General features: G+C 41.6%; 2 protein-coding genes across 4 annotated transcripts in view; one reads left to right on the forward strand and one right to left on the reverse strand.

The window, feature by feature from the left end:
- Nucleotides 1–620: 620 nt before the first annotated feature.
- ufl1 (UFM1-specific ligase 1) lies at nucleotides 621–24,962 on the reverse strand. Of its 2 annotated transcripts, none has more exons than XM_034162126.1 (19): nucleotides 24,780–24,962; nucleotides 24,428–24,573; nucleotides 24,308–24,336; nucleotides 22,257–22,354; nucleotides 21,051–21,165; nucleotides 15,050–15,180; nucleotides 14,909–14,967; nucleotides 14,581–14,727; nucleotides 13,054–13,229; nucleotides 12,771–12,950; nucleotides 11,992–12,118; nucleotides 11,059–11,181; nucleotides 9,030–9,150; nucleotides 4,848–5,014; nucleotides 4,079–4,209; nucleotides 3,394–3,474; nucleotides 3,156–3,241; nucleotides 1,873–2,053; nucleotides 621–966 (listed from the first exon to the last, which is right to left on the reverse strand). In XM_034162126.1, exons 1-19 carry the CDS (start codon nucleotides 24,854–24,856, stop codon nucleotides 751–753), a joined length of 2,391 nt encoding a protein of 796 aa, XP_034018017.1. In that variant the 5' UTR covers nucleotides 24,857–24,962; the 3' UTR covers nucleotides 621–750. The 2 variants fall into 2 exon arrangements, with proteins under 2 accessions (XP_034018017.1, XP_034018018.1); XM_034162127.1 differs by having other exon boundaries at nucleotides 621–936; nucleotides 24,780–24,961.
- plg (plasminogen) overlaps nucleotides 2,917–25,861 on the forward strand; it is a 48,558-nt gene continuing 25,613 nt past the window's right edge. For both annotated transcript variants that reach the window (XM_034162125.1, XM_034162124.1), the window contains exons 1-3: nucleotides 2,917–2,925; nucleotides 18,105–18,110; nucleotides 19,518–19,520. The gene's annotated coding sequence lies outside the window, so the exon portion shown is untranslated. The remainder of the gene's footprint in view (nucleotides 2,926–18,104; nucleotides 18,111–19,517; nucleotides 19,521–25,861) is intronic.

Genomic DNA, 25,861 nt, shown 5'->3' on the forward strand with positions numbered 1-25,861 from the left:
GTCAACACGGGGAGTGCACGTGAGGTCGTTATACAATTAAGTAAAACTTATGACTAGAAATCTTTCAAATGAAGTGTTTCGTCCTGTTGGACTGTCTCATGAAGGGGAGTGTCTTCAGTCACAGCAGCTTTATGACATCACATTAAAAAACGCTTCTTAACAGCAGACATGTTGGTGTCGTGTCGACTTTCAGCTTTAACTCAAATTGTTTTACAAAAGTTAATGGCTTTAACTGCAAGACACAAACTAGTGAGGGAAGCCACCAAGACAACAAGCTTGACGCGTCTGTAGCTGTGATTGGAGAAACTGCACAAACAGAAAGAGGACTACCACAAAAATTGGTTTGGAACAGACAAGTGTTTAACCAGGTTAACTCTTTGCCCCCTCAGTTTGTGTATCAATTTGTGCATCTCGACTTCTCGGATTATTTTTAGTTAAGTGAAAAGTAATAATTTCCACATCAAATATTTATTTAATAAATATTCTAATGAGGTTTAAAACGTATTTTGGGGAAAACAAACTTTTTGTATTCATCCATAAATTGTCTCATTTAATCTGGAATAAACCTTCAGGGGTACCTGGTGTTTTCCCAACATTTTTGGAACAACGACACCATCAGATGGAAGAAACCACAAAAGGAGAAATGTTGGTTTAATTAGATTCAAACTCACAACCACAGAATGTTAATGTGTTATTAACACATTAACAACAGCGTGAGTCACTTCTCCGCCGGTAAAAGATGACTAACATTCACGTCTCGCTCAGCGAAGTCTTCTTCTGGGACAGAACCAGATCCTTCACCTGAGGCGTGAGCGGCACCACCTGGGCGCGGATGCTCCGCCCCTCTTCCTCGGCCCCGCCCTCCTGCTTCCTGCCCTGGTTCACCAGCTGCTTCACCACCAGCGTCTGATAGGCCGACAGCAGCTGCTGCTGCTCCTGGAACACACAGACCACCAGAGGGCGACGCTGAGTGACAAATGAACGAGAAATAAAAAAAATGAAGCTACAATTAATGTCCATCACATTAAATGGATCTTTGTTATTTGATTGGTGGATTGTATGTCACATGACAGATTATTTGTTTCATTGGATGTGAAAAAAAGTTTGTGTCATTTTTCATGCATTTTTGTCCCACAACTTTCACTATTGTGAACGACTTCGTTATCTATTCATAAATATCCATCTGTGATACGAGGACGCTACATCCATCATCATACATCATGAGACGCAGCGTTCTCAGAGACGTCTGGAGCAGGCGCAGCAGCGCCGTCAGGTCAAGAATTGGACAAATTCCTATAAATTTCTGGGCTGGCTTAAGAAAACCAGATGTGTGCTCACACACACACAAAAAGCTCCTGAGCTCAGCGGCGTGTTGGCAGCTCGCCTGCTGGCTGGAGTCCGCTGCTGTTGCGCAGACGTCTCTGCCCTCTGACGAAACTCCCGTCTAATTTTGAGGATTTATGTTATTATCTAACGTTTTCCATTCACACAATGAAAAAAATATGCGCGTGGAACGATTCAACGAGGCTGATTTTGATTTGGGTTTTCCATCTTTTTACTCATGAAAGTCATCTTACTGCTGCAGTCGTGAACATTCATTACCATATTTTCCAGAATATAAGACACCTCACCAAAAAAAAAAAAAAAAAAAAGCCTAGAAGGGAAAAAAAATACGTTTTTTTCCTGTCTGTGGAACTCACTTTTTAACAGCTGTTCTTTGGGGGTGAGTTTAACAGAGAGGAATGTGGGATTCTTGTTTAGTGCATCGATCACAGAGAAACGTGCCACCTGGACAAGATGTCGTATTTGACAGTCTCACAGTGCTACCGTAACTTGTAGGTCAAACTTCAGCCGTGTTACTAAGAAAGGTACCTCAGGTATCCGTCCTGTGAGCATGCCGATGATCTGAGGCACGCAGCGTCCCGGAGCCTGCAGCATGCAGTGAGTGCTGGCCTGAAAAAGCAGCACGCTGGCCAGGTGCAGGATCAGAGCCGGATCTTCAGCCTCCTTCAGCTGCTCAGTCAGAGCCTGGCGGTGCAGGAACAGGGCCTGCCTGGATCCGGCGCACAAACAGTGCGATTAGAAACCAGAGGGAAGCGACACACAACATTTACCTCTGCTCAGGATGTTTATGGCCGATGCAGCACACAGTAAGTCACTGTAAAAACTGAAATGATCAGGTTCATAAACCTCCAACAGTCCTTGAACTCATCACATGCACCACACCTTCTGCCAGAAAAAAAATCTAATAAAACAGGGATTTTTTTATTAAAATGAATTTAATCTACATGTCTCATTTAAACCAGGAGAAACTGCGCAAAGTACAATTTTTGTTTGTTGCAGCAACAGTCAGCATCATAGTGGAGCAGAAATGAGACCGATTTTATTTTTTAAATGCTACAGTTTGGGACCTGGGGGACTCAATCTCCCATTTGATCTGTTTCCTATGGAATCATAGAACACCTGGGTGTCTTGATTGCTTCCCTCACTCATTTTCTTCCACAGTCACTCAGGTTTTGAGAGCTGCCTGCTCCCCACAGATTTACCGAACAGTTTGTATTTAATGATGAGTGGAAACAAAGTCTAAGAACATGTTCATGTACGTGTATTAAAAACAAATCTTTATATTTACTTTTGGCCTCTGAACATGGAGGCGCTGTGTATAAAAATTAATAATTCAAATGGCTGGTGTGATATTTTGTTAAAGCTCTTGAATTAAAGTCGATAGTACAAGAACATCGTTTTATTTCAAGCACATTGAAAATATTAACATATTAAAGTGAAATAAAGTTTTATAGTAGAACATGTTTGAGTTCTAGCCATGATCGTTTCTGCAGAGGTGCAGGATGTGCAGGTGCAGTGAAACATGAGCACACGATGAGTACAAACGTGGCAGGACTCAGAGGGTTCAGAGAAATCCATGCTGTCAGTTACCTTAAAATGCATTAATTTTTCAATTTGGAAAAACGGCTCTGAATCAAATTATTTCTGTGCGGACGATCAGCCTTTTGACAGTGCTTTTCTTTTCATAACACCTTTAAAATGCACAGACAGTGAAGAAAACAGCAGTAATGATAAATACATTCAAGCACTAACCTTAAAGAAATTAAAAAAGTCACAAAATTTTTCATGAAAAAAATTGCTGTTTTTATTACCTCTCTTTTTTCTTGTCTCCCTTCTTTAGCATGAGTCCACAGACCTCTGCACACATTTCTAAATTGGTCAAAAAGTCTTCAATAGTCTGTGAAAAAACAAAGAACACTTTTTTAATCTGCATTCACTGAATTTCAGCTCCGCCCACAGACTGTGACATAAGAGACTGGGAGCAGAGTTAGTCGGTGACGTAAGAGACTGGGAGCAGAGTTAGTCGGTGACGTAAGAGATTGGAGTTACTTTTCCGTTCAGGCAGTTGTGCAGCTTCAGCAGAGGTCCTTTGGTGTCTTCTGGTAACTTCCCCAAAATCTTCACTCTAACCTGAAAACAGAAGAATAAATTCACACAGGTTTATTAAAAAAAACAAAAACATTTAGTCCAGATTAATGTCTTTATTTATGTAGGTTTATTGGAGCTCTTTGGCTCCAGACTTAATCACTATCTGGAATTTAGTCATTTAAGATGTTAAACTCATTCATAAAAACAGGTTAATGCTGCAACGTGTCAAATAAACGGGAAGCTGAAATATAAAATGACATCATTTTAGACGCCCGTGTGTTTGAAGCACAAACTGAGTGGAAAAAACAAAAAGGCAAAAAAAGTGCAGGATCTCAGATTTTATTAAATCTAAAATAAAACAATGCTGTTTTGGCAGCAACGTGCTGGATAATGTATAACAATCACCAAAGTTGTGTGTTTTCTCTGAAAAGCACACAAACTACTTTATTCCACAACTAATAAATATCATTGATGGAAAACGCATTAGAGTGGTTTGACAAACCAAGTTACTGAGTGGAAAATCTGATTTTTGCTCACATGTTCTGATTTATTTTTACCCCAACTGAAGATCAGAAAGTCAGAGTTTCCAGGTGCCAGTTAATGCAGGGGGGAAAAATGCAATGAAAATAAAGATTTTTTTCCATACCTCATTGGTGATGGAACTGGGATTTTCCACAGACATCATCAAATCTGCAGCAAGGAAGTTGACCAAGATGTTGGTGACGTCTGTGCACACAGTCTTTAGGGTGTGTTTGGCGATGTGGCCTTGGGTTTCATCTGCAAGATCAAAGTGTTTCAGTCATGTCAAAGGTGCTGTACATGATTATTTCTGCCACTAGATGTCACACCAGCTGCACATTTGAGGATCAAAGCAATGCTTTCCTTCTTGGCCACTCCTCCCCATCCTTCCCTCCTGCTCCTCCTTTCCTCCACTCGGCATCAAGCAGAAGGAACACCAGTTGGAGTATTTTAACTGGGTCATTCTGTATGACAACCAGCCTAATTAAAAAAAATTCTTTCTTGCCAACACTGAAGAAGCGTATCTCTGAAAGCCTAACACATAATGCCTGGATTATATTCAGGGTGTTTGCACCTATTGCCCATTTTAAACATGATAAAAGTTGCCTTTGTTATATAGTATTCAATTTGTTAATGCTCAAAGAACTGCTTAAAAAAAAAAGATCCTTCTCCTCGTCACCTGCCTGACATACCAAGACCCTGTTGAAATAAAAGGTTTTGTGAATGTGGTTTTCAAAGTATCCTGTGATGACATCATTTTAATGCAGAAATACAAACCCTGAATGAGTTGTGTGTGAAATAACATTCTGATCACCTTTAAGATCATCCACATGAAAAAACAGTTTAATCCAACCAGGAAGCGTGATTAAAGCATTCCACAGCTCAGCTGGACTTACCAGAGAAGAACTTGGCACCTTTTTCAAACAGTCGAATGTTGTTGTAAAGGTTCGATATCTCCTCCTGAAGGTCCTTCATGCTCTTCTTTTTGTGAGTGCCTGATGGAGAGCTGGTGGAGGACATGAACACCGCCCGCAGGACCTCCTGATAGCTTTTACTCAAAGGCCTGTGGAGAAAGACGTTCCCTTAGAGCAGTGATTCTCAACTGGGGTGCCGCGGCACCCTAGGGTGCCGTGATCGATCGTCAGGGGTGCCGTGGGCAATTATCAAATATCACCATTATCGGGTGTATGTGCTGTAATAGTGTGGCAGATGGTGTAATGCTCTTTTATTCCAGTAGATGGCAGCAAAGCGCGCAGTAGCGCTGAGCCGTGTGCCGACAAGGAGGCGTGATCGCCATTTTAATTCCGGGCAAGTTAGTGATTTGTGTGCATAGAAGTTCACTTAGTCTCGTCAAGAAACAGGTGGAATATGCCGGAAAGCTGCGCATGTTGGCAAAGTCACAAACGGAGGAACAAGGGAGACAATATTTCCTTCCATAAGTAAGTGGTTTTGGTTATTGTTGTCACTTTGGCTGTGATATTTGGATGATAAACAGCTGTATGTCTCCTGCCGTACCTGTGTCGCCCGATGACACGGATCATTAATTTCACTTATGTCTAGTTGATATTTTCCACTGCTCGACCAATGTCTAGTTAAAATTCTTGTCTTTAGTGACTAAAAATTGTTGGACAAGACTGGGGAGTTTTTTTTTTTTTTTGCACCTTAAAATAATGAGATTAATGACCCGCGCTGTGCTGCCACACACACAGAGATGTGCACACACACACCGCTGACTTCATGAATGAAACTCGGTCAATAAAGGATAATTGTGTAAAAATATAATATATATAAAAGTATTGTAATGGTTTTAGGAGCCGAGCTGCATTGAACACAGCAGCAGCTCAGCCGAGCAGCGTAGCTTAACAGCACAGATCCGTGTAACTTTCAACACTAATATTTGTGTGTGTCAGAGTAAGTTTAATACTTTCCTGACATAATTTAATGTAATTTAATTTTACTGGCTCGATATCCAGGACAAAATGGCATTTTAACACGTATTTTGCGAGCATTTTTCTGAGTGTGTTCAGTCGCGAATCTCCATTGAAAATGCATTAACATCCGGGTACTTCGTCAATATTTTGCCCGGTTAGGAGACGTCATGTCGCTGTTCATGAAGGGACGTTTTTGTTTAGTGTGCAGCATTGGGACTGCGCTCTCTAGTTCTTATATACAGCTCCATGACTATAGTATACTATGTTACGTCATATCTGTACCGCACGTGTTGCTAACGCACCATGTAGAGACAGTCGAGTTAGTGGTGCGTGACACGTGACACATGACAGTGGTGTGCCGCAGGATTTTGTAAATATAAAAAGGGTGCCGCGGCTCAAAAAAGTTGAAAATCACCTCCTTAGAGAACAGACAGACTGCGTCCGGGATGAACCTGAAGCCTCTTCTGTTGACCAGGGCCCAGTTTCATGAAGTAGTTCCAAGAGAGATGGACTGAGACCAAGGCTTTGTACACAAATCTTAGTCAAAGACTGACAACTGTGGTGTGCTGTGGGGAGAGATGAGGGACAAGAGACCCATCTGACTCTAGTCAGAAGGTCTAAACTTTAGAGCAGGGGTGGGCAATCATGTGCCATGAAGGGCCGAAGCACTGCAGGTTTTTCTTGCTACCAATCACCTCAGCAGGTGATTTCATTAATGTTCAGGTGTTTCAGCAGGTGATTTAATTGACAACCAGGTGTTTATGTTCAAGGGAGAAGCTCATCAGCAACCCACCTGCTGAGGTGATTGGTTGCAAGGAAAACCTGCAGTGTCTCAGCCCTCGTTGCCCACCCCTGCATTTATATCGCGCTTTTCCATCTGCATCAGACACTCAAAACGCTTTACAATAATGCCTCACATTCACCCCGATGTCAGGGTGCTGCCATACAAGATGCTCACTGCACACCAGGAGCAACTAGGGGATTAAGGACCTTGTCCAAGGGCCCTTAGTGATTTTCCAGTCAGGCTGGGATCTGAACCGAGGATCCTCTGGTCTAAAGCCCAACTAGACCACTAGACTGTCACCTCTCCTGAACCCAAGAATATACGAGGGCTGTCCGTAAAGTATAGGTCCTTTTTATTTTTTTCAAAAACTATATGGATTTCATTCATATGTTTTTACGTCAGACATGCTTGAACCCTCGTGCGCATGCGTGAGTTTTTCCACGCCTGTCGGTGACGTCATTCGCCTGTGAGCACTCCTTGTGGGAGGAGTCGTCCAGCCCCTCGTCGGAATTCCTTTGTCTGAGAAGTTGCTGAGAGACTGGCGCTTTGTTTGATCAAAATTTTTTCTAAACCTGTGAGACACATCGAAGTGGACATGGTTCGAAAAATTAAGCTGGTTTTCAGTGAAAATTTTAACAGCTGATGAGAGATTTTGAGGTGATTCTGTCGCTTTAAGGACTTTTTACGGTGCGAGACGTCGCGCAGCGCTCTCAGGCGCCGTCATCAGCCTGTTTCAAGCTTAAAACCTCCACATTTCAGGCTCTGTTGATCCAGGACGTCGTGAGAGAACAGAGAAGTTTCAGAAGAAGTCGGTTTCAGCATTTTATCCGGATATTCCACTGTTAAAGGAGATTTTTTTTAATGAAAGACGTGCGGGCGGATTGCAGCATCGGCTTGCAGCCGCCGCGACGCTCCGTCACAGGAAAAACACCTCTGTTGGAAGCCTTAAGGACAAGTTGGAACATCTCCAGCTGATAAACAATTTCTCATATACTCACTCCACTGAAAGCCATCAAAAGCCAACTGGATTTTAACAAATGGTTATCAACACGGAGGTGTTTTTCCTGTGCCGCCGCACCGCGCCGGCTGCGTCCCGACGCGCGGACCCGTCCGCACGTCTTTCATTAAAAAAATCTCCTTTAACAGTGGAATATCCGGATAAAATGCTGAAACCGACTTCTTCTGAAACTTCTCTGTTCTCTCACGACGTCCTGGATCAATAGAGCCTGAAATGTGGAGGTTTTCAGCTTGAACAGGCTGATGACGCCACCTGAGAGCGCTGCACGACGTCTCGCACCGTGAAAAGTCCTTAAAGCGACAGAATCACCTCAAAATCTCTCATCAGCTGTTAAAATTTTCACTGAAAACCAGCTTAATTTTTCGAACCGTGTCCACTTCGATGTGTCTCACAGGTTTAGAAAAGATTTTGATCAAACAAAGCGCCAGTCTCTCAGCAACTTCTCAGACAAAGGAATTCCGACGAGGGGCTGGACGACTCCTCCCACAAGGAGTGCTCACAGGCGAATGACGTCACCGACAGGCGTGGAAAAACTCACGCATGCGCACGAGGGTTCAAGCATGTCTGACGTAAAAACATATGAATGAAATCCATATAGTTTTTGAAAAAAATAAAAAGGACCTATACTTTATGGACAGCCCTCGTATACCCAACCTGGATTTTTTTGGGGTTTTTTTTTTTGGTCATGTTGTTGTTTAATTTCAACGGCAGTATTTCTCTTTAAGTCTCATATCCTCAACTAATACACAAATGTACATTTCGGCATTGGGAAAATCTTCGCTACTTTTCGTTTTCGCATCGTTTCCACTGACTGGGGGCGGCGAGAGGTTTCACATCCACAGAATATTTGACAACGACTGCAAACATGAAACCACAACAAAGATAAAAATAAAACAATGCTAAAATACGAGCATGTAATCAATGAAAGAGTGTGTAGAATGAATATGACCTTTTTTTGACCTCTTAAAATAGGTCAAGGTTAGCCATCTTTGAACTTGTCCCAGGTCTGGTCTATGTCCTAAGAGTGTCCTCTGTGAATGTGAAAACCCTGGCAGTGATAGGACGGGACTTATGCTGAAGAAAGACGGGCAGACGCAAAGTCTTCACAATACCCGATGATCATATTCTGGCCATCGATTTCCAGGCTATTGAGAAAATTCAGGCTAATTGTACAACAACTGGTTCCTACACAACTTTGCTCTAGGACTTTCATTAGTCAAAGCCTCTCAAGTTGGGAACATTAAAACGGTTCACAACCTTTAGGTACCGCCACAAAAAACCCACGGGCACTGGGAGATGATGTCAGGGAGGATTCCAGCAGCAGGCCGTTGTGTTTTGTTTTTACCGTGCTAAATGCTCCGCCAGCTCACAGAGGAGCTCTTCTGGACAGTCACGCACTCGCTCCTCTAAAATGGCGACGATCTTCTCCTGGCTCATAAACGGGACGTCAGTCTTTTTGTTGCGATCTTTGCAAAAGTCAAAGAAAACTTAATTAGTCTCACAGCGATGCAAAGGTCAACATTCGTCTCCTCAGAGAGAGAGAGAGAAAAAAAGACTTAACTGCCAATAGAGAGATTTACGCTCTACGAGGCCTATTAGAAAAGTATCCAACATTATTTTTTCAAAAACCATATGGATTTGAATTACGTGTGATTGTGTCAGACAAGCTTGAACCCTCGTGCGCATGTGTGAGTTTTTCGACGCCTGTTGGTTGCGTCATTCACCTGTGAGCAGGCTTTGAGTGAGGAGTGGTCCAGCCCCTCGTTGGATTTTCATTGTCAGGAAATGGCGTAATGATTTGGGCTTTTTTTCCATCAGAGTTTTTTCAGAAACTGTTAGAGACTGGCAGCTGGAAACCATTCGAAAAATTTATCTGGCTTTCGGTGAAAATGTTACAGGCTTGGTAGAGAATAAGGAGTGTTACTGTCGCTTTAAGGACGGCCCCCAGCGGCTGTGGGGCGTGTCGCGCTCCGAAGCCGCCATCAACAGCCTGAACGACCATTTCATTTCTAAACGGATGGCTGTCTGGATCCGTGACCATCGTGTGCCATTTCTCTGGTTATCACAAGAGCTGGACATCAACCATTTTCCGGCAAATTTCACTTTTAACAAGAGATTTTGTCATGGAAAGCCGAGCGGAGGCTTCGCGCGTCACGATGGATTCGCTACTGGACCGAGACAAAACCACCTCCGTTTTGGTCTCACAGGACGGCTTTGAGATGGCGTTCAGACAGCTGTCGGTGGTTTTTCCATCAAGTGATTATCCGAGAAATTGTGGATGTGCCTGGACATGCCAGAACATGTCCCGTGAGTCTTCATCATGGCGTTGCTGTGCGCCATGCGGCACCGCCGCGACGCGCGGAATTCCTCCGCACGTCTGTCTCAATGTGCCGAAAAAGTGCTGATGTCCATGTCTTTTCACAATTCCTGTGCTAGTCAGACGACGTCCCGGATAAAACACAGCGTCCAGTTTGGAAATGAACGGCACATTCCACTGTTACGAGGAGTTTTTGTCATGGAAAGAGGAGCGGAGGCTTCGCGCGTCGCGGCGATGCCTCACGGGACATGTTCTGGCATGTCTAGGCACATCCACAATTTCTCGGATAATCACTCGATGGAAAAACCACCGACAGCTGTCTGAACGCCATCTCAAAGCTGTCCTGTGAGACCAAAACGGAGGTGTTCCTTTGTCTCGCTCCAGTAGCGAATCCATCGTGACGCGCGAAGCCTCCGCTTGGCTTTCCATGACAAAATCTCTTGTTAAAAGTGAAATCTGCCGGAACATGGTTGATGTCCAGCTCTTGTGATAACCAGAGAAATGGCACACGATGGTCACGGATCCAGACAGCCATCCGTTTAGAAATGAAATGGTCATTCAGCCTGTCGATGGTGGCTTCAGAGCGCAACACGCCCCACAGCCGCTGGAGGCCGTCCTTAAAGCGACAGTAACACTCCTTATTCTCTACCAAGCCCGTAACATTTTCACCGAAAGCCAGATAAATTTTTCGAATGGTTTCCAGCTGCCAGTCTCTAACAGTTTCTGAAAAAATTCTGATGGAAAAAAAGCCCAAATCATTCCACCATTTCCTGGCAATGAAACAACGACGAGGGGGCTGGACCACTCCTCACTCAAAGCCTGCTCACAGGCGAATGACGCAACCGACAGGCGTCGAAAAACTCACACATGCGCATGAGGGTTCAAGATTGTCTGACGCAATCACACGATTCAAATCCATATGGTTTTGAAAAAAAAAAATAAAATGGGATACTTTTCTAATAGACCTCGTATTTATGATCTATGTTCCTTAACCAATCAATGGCCCCAGTGGACGGGTTTAAAGTGTGCAAAGAGAAACATGAAGTTTTGGTTCTACTTTGCTGTGAAGGTCTGGTTTCTTCATCGCTGTCCTCCTCCTTCCTTCCTTTCTTCTTGGTTTTACGAATCCTGATCTCTCTGGCGTTGCCTCCTCCGCCGGCTTTCACACTGCCGCTGCCCTCTGGGGAAGAAGAACAGAAATTACAGGTGGTCAGAAATATTTAAACATTGATTTTCATCATCTACCACATCTCATTGGACCACCTTTAGTCCACGTTGGTACAAAGTGTAATGGGACAGTTTGCTGCTCAGCTGTTTGTTTCCTTGTTACTTATACACAACTCTAAGTTGTGCTTGTCAGGAGAAATTGTGTCCTCCCGGCAAACCTTCGTATCTTAAAACTCAAGAAAAATCTTAAAACTAAAGATTAAATTAATACTGGGAGGTCAAAACTCTGTGAGCCAAAACAAATCCTGCATTTGTAACATTTACAAATGCCTGTTTTTTTTTCTACTGAATTTTGGTTTTCAAGTAGGAAACGTATCAGAAGCCCTGAAATGTTCACATCAACCGCTAGATGGCGATAAAAGCTACTAAATGCTATTCATTTGAGAAGTAAGCATTTATAAGATCAAAATCAACTTACAGTTGTGTCCTTCGCCCTTTTGGACAACTTGCTTTCATTTACAGACGAGCAAATAAATTTGATTTCAAGTGTTACATGTGAAATCTAGTGGTTCTATTTATTGACTGTCAAGTGACAAACAAAGCAGAACATGTAGCAAAATTGATCTATCTTCAAAACCTCTTTAAAAACCAGGTCTGGTGAGACAGGAACAATATTTCTGGATGAACACATTAGCTCCACCCACTGATCTGAATCCAGTGGGTCCAACCAGGATCCGGGATGGGTTTTCCCGACCTGACCTGTAATCTGATCAGAATGATCTTGTGTTCGGTGTCAGACTGAGGTGGTGAGATTGTAACCCACCTGTCGTCTTCTTCCTGCGCTCTACCTCCGCCTTCTCCTTTTTTGAAGGTGCTGTGCGCTCTGTGATTAAGGACGCGTGCTTCAGATCCTCCTCAGTGATCAGAAAAACAGGGTTGTTCTTGACTTCCTGACACAGACACAAACAAATAAAATAAAACAAACATGGAAGTGGCAAAAGAAGCACACTAAACCCTTTTCTTCTGCACATCACAGTGGGGACAGCTTCTAAATCTAACAAGTATCCAATAAATAAGTGATTCCCAAAGTATGGGTGCCATCCCTACCATGGGCTTTGTACTGTAGTTGGGCCATGACAGGTCATTAAATTAAAAACATTTTGGATTTTCTTTTCTCATGTAACCTCAGAATGTACAATCTTCACCTGAAATTGTCAAAAGCTCCGTCTCCCAGAACCTCAGTGTTACCCTCGTACCCCACCCCCCGGATTTTGGACAAGTTGGACAAGCCCCAACCAGTCCCAGCAGAAGACTGCCCCTCCCTGAGCCTGGTTCTGCTGGAGGTTTCTTCCTGTTAAAAGGGAGTTTTTCCTTCCCACTGTAGCCAAGTGCTTGCTCACAGGGGGTCGTTTTGACCGTTGGGGTTTTACATAATTATTGTATGGCCTTGCCTTACAATATAAAGCGCCTTGGGGCAACTGTTTGTTGTGATTTGGCGCTATATAAAAAAATTGATTGATTGATTGATTGATTGAAGTTGCTCAGAGGAACCACAGACTTTCATGACCTATATTTATTAACGTGTAATAAATGAAGCTGTACCTTCTGAGCTTTCTGTTGCATGGCCTCATCAAACAGAGACAGACAGTTGCTGATGAACTTTTCGCTGACGACAAACGTGCCTCTGAGCACTCTGGCCGACGACTGTGTGCTGGTGTTCCTCATAGCGTGGCTGATCAATATCCCAACATCCTCCGCCGTCAGGCTGCTGGGCAAAATGGGCTGAATGCAAGCGAAAACATGAAAAGGCGCCTTAAGTCACTGTACCTTAACTACAGCAACGATCAGGCGTGTTTTAGTCGAGCGTTGCTGGTGGAACTCTGACCTGTATGTCGGTCCACGATGCAGAGCTGACCGCCTCCTCCACGGAAGTCTCCACCTGGTCCACCAAAGCCTGGCCCACACAGGCGGCTCGGAGGAACAGCAGCTTGCTGGATTTGAAGCGTTTCTTAATGTAGCCGGTGGGGTCGGGGATCCCCAGCCGGACCAAAGCATCGAAATCTGTCGGCAAACATCATGTTGAAGAAATCTCAGGGGTCACAGAGTTTATTAAAATACCTGTGAATAAAGTTTAGTAACATTCAACAGAACCGGGGTGGATTAAGGCACAGGGTCAGGGATCAGGAACCCAAAGTCACGAGGCTCCACATTAACACTCACCCTAACGTAGTAGACAATGCACATAATTATTAATTAATTACATTATTATTTATTATTCTGATGAGGTCACTGGAGACATGGACACTGCTCATAAGGTCAGGGAGGCAACTGTGAGTTGGTTTGTAGCTGTCAGCACACCTTATTTTTGCTAAAAGTTAACTTCTCAAAAGAAATAATAATTGAGATCTTGCTGCAGATTTGAGCAGCTTTTAGTGCCATCTAGTGGGCAATGGGAGCATTTCAGAGCTTCTGTACATTCACCTACATGAAACCCAAAATTCAGTAAAAAAAGAAAAAAGAAAAAAAAAAGGTATTTATAAATATCAGAAGTGTATGATATATCTTTTGGCACTCGGAGCTTTGACCTCCCACTATTAATGTATAAAAATTTACAGTTTTACAGTTCTTGAGTTTTACGATATAGAAAGTTTTGCCGTATGTACAGATGGATGGAAGGACAGCAGTTTCTCTTGACAAGCACCAGTTTTTGAGCTTTTCTGCAAAAGATGTCAAAATGTCAGCTACATAAGTGCTATAAATCCCAGAAGAAAGTCAAGTGTAGATTTGATCTCTTTTCTTGTATGAAAGTATTTTAGTGTCCCCCTCCAGCATGAACCTGGGGTGATGTTTATCTGCACTATGCCCAACTTCTTCCCTCAAAGCCACAAGCTGTCATGGAGGTCTTGGTGGCTTTCCTCACCAGTCTCCTTCTTACAAGTCACATTTACCACACAGCACCATACTGTTCACATTTCTTAGCGATGGCTGGAAATTAAGTCGAAGACGTAGTCGGTGACTTGGAGATGTTCAGATATACGTCCCCTGACATGAATAAAGAAAATGGCTATTCAATACCTTTGGACAGTTTAAAAATATTCTGTTTATGCAAAACTGATTGATTTGTCTTGATTTCTGAACACAGTTTACATTCTGTAATTAAAATAGAAGAGTGCCAATCATTCTGACCAGCACTGTAATAAAACCCGATCCATATCAGAGTCCTATGTTCCTTAATCAAGACATCATGAACCACTCGTGCCGCCAATATGAAATATTAGTAATAAAGAAAACACAACTGGGACATGCCTGATCCTGAATGAAACCTGATATTAGGAAAACTGCATCTTTTGCATGGATTAATCATATGGTGGTCAGAGGTTAAAGGTGACTAAAGGAAAAGAAAAGTAAGTACCTAAATACCCATTCTGCTGGAGGAAGGAGTCCACCCAAGTATTCTGTGTTTTGGCGTAAATGTCAGGGATGTACACGGCTTTGTCCTGCCGGCCTCCAACCACAGATCCTTTCAGACGGCCGGTGTTCACCAACTCCTCCAAAACAGCTGTCAATCAAACACCAAATCAGGTTAAAACACACACACACACACACACACACACACACACACACACACACACACACACACACACACACACACACACACACACACACACACACACACACACACACACACACACACACACACACACACACACACACACACACACACACAGCTGTGACCTTACAGTAAAGGAGATGTTCTTGAAACCCAAACGCTCCGATCACACTGCTGACAGGAGTTGGTCTGGAGAAGAGAGGACGGAGGTCGTGTTTTGTTGTCAGTGAAAACAAACACAATGAAATCCACTTAAATTCTGTAAACAAACCGAGTGACGGCAGTGAAAAGCCCACGAATTCGAGCCTTGTGTCGAGCAACAAATGCCGGAGTAAATATGGCGCCTCGGTTATACTGGTCCATTTCTCCTTGAATAAACTTTCCAAAGCGCTTTGAAAGCTCCTGAGAAATCCAAAAAAACAGCAGAAAGAAACAGAATTTTTTAAAAAATAAAGAAGAACCAAACTACACATTAAAGGCTGCGACTGAAGTCAAACATCTAAAACAAGGTGAGTCCATTTGGACCCAAGTGATCTTACAGATTCCTTCCTTAATGGCCACAAGTAAGAGTGACACATTGATCCACGTGACTGATACAATCAGGGATAACACCAACAAAAGACGACGGTGGGACTTCTATCTGACAGAGATGAAACAGCATTGAGGGAGGAGGTCCAGAGGCTCACAGCGAACAATCTGAGGCTGAACACTGGCAAAACAAAAGAGATGGTGCTTCAGGACTTCAGGAGACAGAAGGGACATCCTGCTCCACTAAAGATCAATGGAGACTATGTGGAGAGTCTCCGCCAGTTTCTGGGGTGAGGTGGGGGGGTGGGGGTGCACACTGCTGACGACCTAACATGGACTACTAACATGTGGGCAGCAGTCTGGAGGTCAAACTGCTGTTGACCTTCTATAGTGCCACAAAATTTGCTTGCCTCTACTGGTGGTTGGCTCTCACTGCGGTATTGTATCACTTCCTGTTCCGGAGCACAGCGGTGTTTTTCTGTATCTGTTAGCTGTTTAATCTGCGCAGTTAGATTGATCTAGTTATCTAGATTACGATTTGTTTCCCAGTGTAATCTTTACGTGCCTTAACTAAAGCACTCCTTCTGCTGAATCACCTCTAAATTATTTACACATTATTCACTTTGCGTGTTTTTAGGAATCCGCTAGCTTAGCGTAGCTACTAGCTCTTAGCTGGTTTAGCATGGCGGCTTCTCCTGTCTCTCCCGCACTTTTCTGCTCTGGGTGTGAAATGTTTAGTTATTCCTCGGCCTCCTTTAGCAGTAACGGTACTTGTAATAAGTGTAGCTTATTCATAGCTTTGGAGGCCAGGCTGGGCGAATTGGAGACTCGGCTCCGCACCGTGGAAAATTCTACAGCTAGCCAGGCCCCTGTAGTCGGTGCGGACCAAGGTAGCTTAGCCGCCGTTAGTTTCCCTCTGGCAGATCCCGAGCAACCGGGAAAGCAGGCCGACTGGGTGACTGTGAGGAGGAAGCGTAGTTCTAAACAGAAGCCCCGTGTACACCACCAACCCGTTCACAATTCTAACCGTTTTTCCCCACTCGACAACACACCCGCCGAGGATCAAACTCTGGTTATTGGCGACTCTGTTTTGAGAAATGTGAAGTTAGGGACACCAGCAACCATAGTCAATTGTCTTCCGGGTGCCAGAGCAGGCGACATTGAAGGAAATTTGAAACTGCTGGCTAAGGCTAAGCGTAAATTTGGTAAGATTGTAATTCACGTCGGCAGTAATGACACCCGGTTACGCCAATCGGAGGTCACTAAAATTAACATTAAATCGGTGTGTAACTTTGCAAAATCAATGTCGGACTCTGTAGTTTTCTCTGGGCCCCTCCCCAATCGGACCGGGAGTGACATGTTTAGCCGCATGTTCTCCCTGAATTGCTGGCTGTCTGAGTGGTGTCCAAAAAATGAGGTGGGCTTCATAGATAATTGGCAAAGCTTCTGGGGAAAACCTGGTCTTGTTAGGAGAGACGGCATCCATCCCACTTTGGATGGAGCTGCTCTCATTTCTAGAAATCTGGCCAATTTTCTTAAATCCTCCAAACCGTGACTATCCAGGGTTGGGACCAGGAAGCAGAGTTGTAGTCTTACACACCTCTCTGCAGCTTCTCTCCCCCTGCCATCCCCTCATTACCCCATCCCCGTAGAGACGGTGCCTGCTCCCAGACTACCAATAACCAGCAAAAATCTATTTAAGCATAAAAATTCAAAAAGAAAAAATAACATAGCACCTTCAACTGCACCACAGACTAAAACAGTTAAATGTGGTCTATTAAACATTAGGTCTCTCTCTTCTAAGTCCCTGTTGGTAAATGATATAATAATTGATCAACATATTGATTTATTCTGCCTAACAGAAACCTGGTTACAGCAGGATGAATATGTTAGTTTAAATGAGTCAACACCCCCGAGTCACACTAACTGTCAGAATGCTCGTAGCACGGGCCGGGGCGGAGGATTAGCAGCAATCTTCCATTCCAGCTTATTAATTAATCAAAAACCCAGACAGAGCTTTAATTCATTTGAAAGCTTGACTCTTAGTCTTGTCCATCCAAATTGGAAGTCCCAAAAACCAGTTTTATTTGTTATTATCTATCGTCCACCTGGTCGTTACTGTGAGTTTCTCTGTGAATTTTCAGACCTTTTGTCTGACTTAGTGCTTAGCTCAAATAAGATAATTATAGTGGGCGATTTTAACATCCACACAGATGCTGAGAATGACAGCCTCAACACTGCATTTAATCTATTATTAGACTCTATTGGCTTTGCTCAAAAAGTAAATGAGTCCACCCACCACTTTAATCACATCTTAGATCTTGTTCTGACTTATGGTATGGAAATAGAAGACTTAACAGTATTCCCTGAAAACTCCCTTCTGTCTGATCATTTCTTAATAACATTTACATTTACTCTGATGGACTACCCAGCAGTGGGGAATAAGTTTCATTACACTAGAAGTCTTTCAGAAAGCGCTGTAACTAGGTTTAAGGATATGATTCCTTCTTTATGTTCTCTAATGCCATATACCAACACAGTGCAGAGTAGCTACCTAAACTCTGTAAGTGAGATAGAGTATCTCGTCAATAGTTTTACATCCTCATTGAAGACAACTTTGGATGCTGTAGCTCCTCTGAAAAAGAGAGCTTTAAATCAGAAGTGCCTGACTCCGTGGTATAACTCACAAACTCGTAGCTTAAAGCAGATAACCCATAAGTTGGAGAGGAAATGGCGTCTCACTAATTTAGAAGATCTTCACTTAGCCTGGAAAAAGAGTCTGTTGCTCTATAAAAAAGCCCTCCGTAAAGCTAGGACATCTTTCTACTCATCACTAATTGAAGAAAATAAGAACAACCCCAGGTTTCTTTTCAGCACTGTAGCCAGGCTGACAAAGAGTCAGAGCTCTATTGAGCTGAGTATTCCATTAACTTTAACTAGTAATGACTTCATGACTTTCTTTGCTAACAAAATTTTAACTACTAGAGAAAAAATTACTCATAACCATCCCAAAGACGTATCATTATCTTTGGCTGCTTTCAGTGATGCTGGTATTTGGTTAGACTCTTTCTCTCCGATTGTTCTGTCTGAGTTATTTTCATTAGTTACTTCATCCAAACCATCAACATGTTTATTAGACCCCATCCCTACCAGGCTGCTCAAGGAAGCCCTACCATTATTTAATGCTTCGATCTTAAATATGATCAATCTATCTTTGTTAGTTGGCTATGTACCACAGGCTTTTAAGGTGGCAGTAATTAAACCATTACTTAAAAAGCCATCACTTGACCCAGCTATCTTAGCTAATTATAGGCCAATCTCCAACCTTCCTTTTCTCTCAAAAATTCTTGAAAGGGTAGTTGTAAAACAGCTAACTGATCATCTGCAGAGGAATGGTCTATTTGAAGAGTTTTAGTCAGGTTTTAGAATTCATCATAGTACAGAAACAGCATTAGTGAAGGTTACAAATGATCTTCTTATGGCCTCGGACAGTGGACTCATCTCTGTGCTTGTTCTGTTAGACCTCAGTGCTGCTTTTGATACTGTTGACCATAAAATTTTATTACAGAGATTAGAGCATGCCATAGGTATTAAAGGCACTGCACTGCGGTGGTTTGAATCATATTTGTCTAATAGATTACAATTTGTTCATGTAAATGGGGAATCTTCTTCACAGACTAAAGTTAATTATGGAGTTCCACAAGGTTCTGTGCTAGGACCAATTTTATTCACTTTATACATGCTTCCCTTAGGTAGTATTATTAGACGGTATTGCTTAAATTTTCAATGTTACGCAGATGATACCCAGCTTTATCTATCCACGAAGCCAGAGGACACACACCAATTAGCTAAACTGCAGGATTGTCTTACAGACATAAAGACATGGATGACCTCTAATTTCCTGCTTTTAAACTCAGATAAAACTGAAGTTATTGTACTTGGCCCCACAAATCTTAGAAACATGGTGTCTAACCAGATCCTTACTCTGGATGGCATTACCCTGACCTCTAGTAATACTGTGAGAAATCTTGGAGTCATTTTTGATCAGGATATGTCATTCAAAGCGCATATTAAACAAATATGTAGGACTGCTTTTTTGCATTTACGCAATCTCTCTAAAATCAGAAAGGTCTTGTCTCAGAGTGATGCTGAAAAACTAATTCATGCATTTATTTCCTCTAGGCTGGACTATTGTAATTCATTATTATCAGGTTGTCCTAAAAGTTCCCTAAAAAGCCTTCAGTTAATTCAAAATGCTGCAGCTAGAGTACTGACGGGGAGTAGAAGGAGAGAGCATATCTCACCCATATTGGCCTCTCTTCATTGGCTTCCTGTTAATTCTAGAATAGAATTTAAAATTCTTCTTCTTACTTATAAGGTTTTGAATAATCAGGTCCCATCTTATCTTAGGGACCTCGTAGTACCATATCACCCCAATAGAGCGCTTCGCTCTCAGACTGCAGGCTTACTTGTAGTTCCTAGGGTTTGTAAGAGTAGAATGGGAGGCAGAGCCTTCAGCTTTCAGGCTCTTCTCCTCTGGAACCAGCTCCCAATTCAGATCAGGGAGACAGACACCCTCTCTACTTTTAAGATTAGGCTTAAAACTTTCCTTTTTGCTAAAGCTTATAGTTAGGGCTGGATCAGGTGACCCTGAACCATCCCTTAGTTATGCTGCTATAGATGTAGACTGCTGGGGGGTTCCCATGATGCACTGTTTCTTTCTCTTTTTGCTCTGTATGCACCACTCTGCATTTAATCATTAGTGATCGATCTCTGCTCCCCTCCACAGCATGTCTTTTTCCTGGTTCTCTCCCTCAGCCCCAACCAGTCCCAGCAGAAGACTGCCCCTCCCTGAGCCTGGTTCTGCTGGAGGTTTCTTCCTGTTAAAAGGGAGTTTTTCCTTCCCACTGTCGCCAAGTGCTTGCTCACAGGGGGTCGTTTTGACCGTTGGGATTTTTCCGTAATTATTGTATGGCCTTGCCTTACAATATAAAGCGCCTCGGGGCAACTGTTTGTTGTGATTTGGCGCTATATAAAAAAATTGATTGATTGATATGCATGCTGTCGTACAGTGTGGTACACGGGCTGCACAGCAGCGGACAGGAAAGCTCTGGAGGGGGCGATAAAGACAGCTCAGAAAATCATTGGCTACCCCCAGATGACATCACCACCTCATGCTGTCACACCGGGGCGAGGAAAATCCTGTCTGACCTCTCACACCCTGGTCAGTGTCTCTCCAAACTTCTGCATTCTGGCAGGAGGTTCAGGAGAATAAAGAGTCAGACAAACTGTTTAAAAAAAGAACAGCTTTTATCCATGAGACTCTTGAACAGAGACACTGACTTTTAAAGAGCGCCCAAAGCAACCAGACTGTGCCTTATGATGTCTACGTGTTTTTTTTATGTCTAATTTTTGTTACATTTTCTGTGTTTTTAAATCATGTGCAACATCGTTTTGTGGAATATTGTTTTCTGATATGCAGTATGGGAGATTTTCACCAATTTTGTTGTGTTATACAATGACAATTAAAGGATCATTTATTTTAATTCTAAAATGGAAAAAAAGAGTCATCCACTGAGTTTAAGCTTTTTAAAGTTTCAAAACTCTGTATCCAATTCAAAAATAACCAACCACTCTGACAGCAAAAACATCAAATCTAAGTTAAAGTGCTTTTTGGCAGATGGAGACACTGGGACTAATTACTCACGGTTTCTAATAAACTCAACAGGAAGAAACTAACTCACCTCAATCAAGAAATCTCCTGGAAGATCATAACTTTTGCAGAGCTCAGAAATACTAATCAATCCAGCTTCCTGCAGTTTGTCGTTGACTTCCTCTGCCAGACGATCCAAGTACGTGCTACAGTCAGGACACATTTACAAAGACATCTACCTCAGACGCTGAGCTTTTACTGATGAATGAATCAGTTTACCAGAAATAAAGTTTAAACCATCTATTTTCATGCATTTTTCAATTTCCTGATTTTTGTTTTAATTTTGATATCTATTAAAAGAAATCCACATACATACAACTACTGCATTATGAACCCTGTTGCAGAATTCATTCGGGCACCAGAGTATTTCTCATTCTCACACATATTTTTCTGTATCTGGGGGTGAGGAACTCAGTGTAGCACATGTGTACACCACAGCATGTGCTGCTATTTAACCAAAAACCTTTACATTCAAAAAATAATCAAGATGGACAAATACATGTGTGATGGACAACATGCTAGATGTTATTTGATGTAGATGAATGTGGACTAATCACCTACAACACTGGAAACAATAATATGTGAGTCTATTTAAATTTTTTTAAATCAACTCTTTAATTTGGAATTTTTGTGCTTTGTTGCAGAGTACATTTATTATTAGCTTTCTTTTGTTGAGTGTTTTGATTTCTAGGAAATACCTCATTATTAATAAAGTGATTTTTTTGTAAAACATCAATTTTTAATTACATTTCTTTGTCATAAGAGTTTGATAATGAAAGGTTAAGAGTCACTGCCACTTTTTATGTATGTATTGGCAGATATCAGTGTAGAAATGTTTTCTTCTCAATATTGGTATCAGTATCAACTCTCCCAAAAAAATCCATATTAGTTGGGTTCTGGGTTCTTAATGAGGACACACGCTGCACCAGCACAGGCTCCCAGACTTGACTACTCAAAGGTTGGCAAATGAAATCTGAAGGGGGCAGCTAAAAATGAAACATTAGTGGTCGGCTGAGTCAGTAGATGTCCTGATTTAGTAAACAATATCTGTTGATTTTTTTTATGCTTCAATGTTGCATGCACTTTTTATGAAAAAAAAAAAAAAAAAAAAACAGACGATCTCCATTCTTGAAATACATCCTCTGAGGATAGAGCATAACTGCAGAAAATGCAGTGGCAACACGGCTTTCATGAGTTTCCATCACAGTTTAGACATGAAGTGTCTCTTCATACTCACTTGTCAATAAGCTGTCCAAGTACAAACTGGATCCCTTTATCAGATTTTGTAATTTCACTTGCTCTGCTTTCTACGTGGATCAAATCCACATTGATAATCTGTGAAAGAGATCATTGTTGGAGCATTTTTTATTATTATTATTAAACAAAACAGGCAGTAAAAGTCATGATTTGCATTAACAATAGTTTTTTTTTTTTAATATTTAGTTTTTCCAATGACTTATGGTCTCTAAAAATAGATCCGTGTGTAAAAATGGCTGTAATTCCAAAATGATTAATGTAATGTAATGACCTAGTCGGTCATTTCTCTAATAACTATGGACTAGATCATGTGAACTTGATCCAATACATAGATGATAACTATTGTAATGCTATAAAATGGCAACGAGAACACTAAGAGGAGGGTTTAGTGGACACTTTCAACACTTTTAAACTTGCTTTTCTGTTCATTCTAATTAGTGTATTTACCTACTTTCATTTTTGTGCTTGTTTTATTATTATGATTTTATTCTGATTTAATGGTCTAATGACAAAATACACAGCTACAACTACAGGCAGTTTGTTTTTTGTTTGCCAATCTTAGGCAAAGTTAAAGTTGCTCCAATTTTGGTAAAAAGTGGTACAAATTATTGGTTGAGCTAATAGGATTAATAAATGGAATAGTTTTGATTGTGTTGAATGCTTGGTCTCCAACGTAAAGGTCAAAGAAGGTCAATGTCCATCCACTGGATTCTATGACTCAACATTCTTGCTCTTTTTACTCCACTCCATTCAGTCAAAGACTATGATTTTATATGCCGTTAATATTTGGGTTAAGGTCAATATTCCGGTTTCTGAATCATTAGCAATAACCCGTTTACATGCTTAAGCAGACAGAGTTACTCCTGTATACATGGTCACTGGTATCATTTGGAATATCCCCATCTAAACAGTGACGCACGGACACGTCCAGACGCATAGAGAACGTCCAGACGCAAATATGCGTCATTTCTGTTTCTTCTTCCTCTTTCTACCGTCAATAAAAGACATTATATTCATGTCTTTCACGATACTAATGAAGTACTCGGTTTCCTCCTCGCTCCAAAGGTGTGGTGCTGTGCTGCCACTTCTGGATTTCGACATACTTGTTTACCTCTGCTTCTGTGGTGTCCAGTGGGTTGCGTGCGCCGCATACAAGTACTCAGTGCTGTACTCAAAAGACCAAGATTCCTTGCGGATAGGACATGCGCAGAACACAAAATAATGTTCCTTTCTATGGGGATATCCCGATGTGCGTTTATATGACCTGATATTCGGGTTAGAAAAGGAGTAACCCAGTGGTCATATTTGGGTTTTTAAAAACCGGAATATGAGCATAATCGGGTTTTTGCAGGTGTTTACATGGCCGTGCCAACCGGGTTATTGCTAATATTCCAGTTATGAAAGGGTTATTGGCTGCATGTAAATGTATTCACAGATAATCTTTATGATCAGACCAATCAGCAATAAAGATCAGCCGATCTTTATTGCTACTTTAAATTGTAAATATTTGTATATATACTGTATATATATTCTGTTTTAATTATTTTTCTGTCATGATTAATTTATTTTGGTATGTTGTGTGTTTTTGGTCTCTTTCTATGTTACTGGGACTAAGGATGGAAATTAGCATCCTGCTATAATCCGGCATATTTACATGTAACAATGTTCATTAATATGCATTTTCCCATTTCAAATAAACATATACAGAGACAAATAATGTGCTAGTTTTGAACATGACAGGAACATTTTTAAATTTTGACTCCTAGCTGACTGCCTATTGAAAATTCAAGTGGCCAGTCATTTATTTATTTATTCAAAAGAGTAATGTCTAAAAAGTATTTGTGCTGAATGTGGTGCTGATATCACCATTGGAAGGATCCGTATGTAAATATTCTGTTATCTGCTGTATTAATTGTGGAGGTGCGCAAAAGTGTAATGACAGAAACTGTCGTCCAAATACTTATGAACCTGTATGTGTTTGAATGTGGTGAGAGACACAATCTAAATGTTTCCACAGAAGTCAGACATCACCTGCTGGAGGTCCACGATGTTGATTCTCCCTGTGTAAACAAACAAACAAACAGCTGATTTTCTTCTGTCATGCTGCTTGTTGTTGTTTGTTTGTTTGTTGTTGTTGTTTTGGATACTAACCTCCGTGCACGTAGAGCTCGTCTCTGATCTCTCTGCTGATCTGTGCCGGGGTGATGAACTCTTTTCCGTCCAATGTGTGAACCACGTCCAGCTTCTTGTCTTCAACCAGCTTATTAATTATTTCAATGCAGTTCCTCTCCGATAACCTGCAGCGAAGTTCACCAATGTCATACTTCTTCATTAAACACCTTAGTTGACGGATTTAAAAATGAATAAATAAAAATAAAAGTTCATACTAACGCATTTAATTTGAGATAAATCAGAAATAAAACGCGTAATTTAACTTCATATTAGCATGCTAACGTTAGCTTAGCCGCTACCAGCAGCTCGTAGCGTTACAGCCGCGTATTACCTCTGTAAAGTGTCCGTAAACTGCGCTCTCTGGAAGTCAGCAGCAAGCCGCCGAATCTCATCCCAGTCAGCAGCCATGTCTTTTTAAATAACTCTGAAAATAAAAACGGTCACAGATTTAGTTCCACAAACATTAATAAACACACGTCAACATCAGACAGCAGACAACGGAAAGACAGAAGGACCAAAATGCTTTCGTAGAAAAGTTTTGCATTTTTCATCTTGGTGCACTCTCGCCACCACGTGGACACGTATGGGATTACATTTGTGACTTTAGTGCAGCCAATTTTTTTCTTTCAGTTTGATTATAATTTTGACTCAGACCCGAAATTAATTTTGAATGATTTTTGATTTGTTTTTCATACAAACTACATTGTTTTCCAGAATAAGATTTTTATTTTATTTATTTACTGCTTTCGAATCATATTTTGGGGGATTTGTGGCATTACATTTTTTTGCATTGTTTTAAATACATTGTGGTAATTTTAAAAGTGCAAAATCAAAACTTGGTCTTTGATTTCAAATTTTTCTCTCTCTGTATGAACAAACGTAAAGCGATAGGGCCTTTCAAATTTCACAAAACTGAGAAAATTTAGTTTATACCAAAATCCAAGCATTATAATGTAAGTTTATTTTTGTAACATGTTGCAAAATTACAGTTAATTTTAATGAAGAGGACATATTTATCTGGGGGGAAATTCCATAGTGGATATTGTTTTTTAACTTCATTGCCATCATGCAGACTAACTACAGGAGGATGCACATGTGCGCATGAATGAGGATTTGAAATTACCTGTTACCTATCTTACATATTTTGTAAGGGGAGGTGATGGTTTAGTAGTTAAAGCATTGGGCTTGAGACCAGAGAGTCCTCAGTTCAAATCCCAGCCTGACTGGAAAATCAGTAAGAGCCCTTGGGCAAGGTCCTTAATCCCCTAGTTGCTCCCGGTGTGTGTAGTGAGCACCTTGCATGGCAGCACCCTCACATCAGGGTGAATGTGAGGTATTATTGTAAAGCACTTTGAGCGTCTAATGCAGATGGAAAAGTGCTATATAAATCCAGTCCATATTTATTTGTAAATC

The sequence above is a fragment of the Thalassophryne amazonica genome, chromosome 21 (genome assembly GCF_902500255.1).
Source record: "Thalassophryne amazonica chromosome 21, fThaAma1.1, whole genome shotgun sequence".
NCBI lineage: Eukaryota > Metazoa > Chordata > Actinopteri > Batrachoidiformes > Batrachoididae > Thalassophryne > Thalassophryne amazonica.

Excerpts from the sequence above, each read along its gene's own strand:
- ufl1 (XM_034162126.1), bottom strand. The coding sequence starts at position 24,856 with ATGGCTGCTGACTGGGATGAGATTCGGCGGCTTGCTGCTGACTTCCAG. Across the intron at positions 24,337-24,427 it reads CGAGCTCTACGTGCACGGAG|GGAGAATCAACATCGTGGAC; the intron begins GTTAGTATCCAA and ends TTGTTTACACAG. Across the intron at positions 4,210-4,847 it reads AGGTGCCAAGTTCTTCTCTG|ATGAAACCCAAGGCCACATC; the intron begins GTAAGTCCAGCT and ends TTGATCTTGCAG.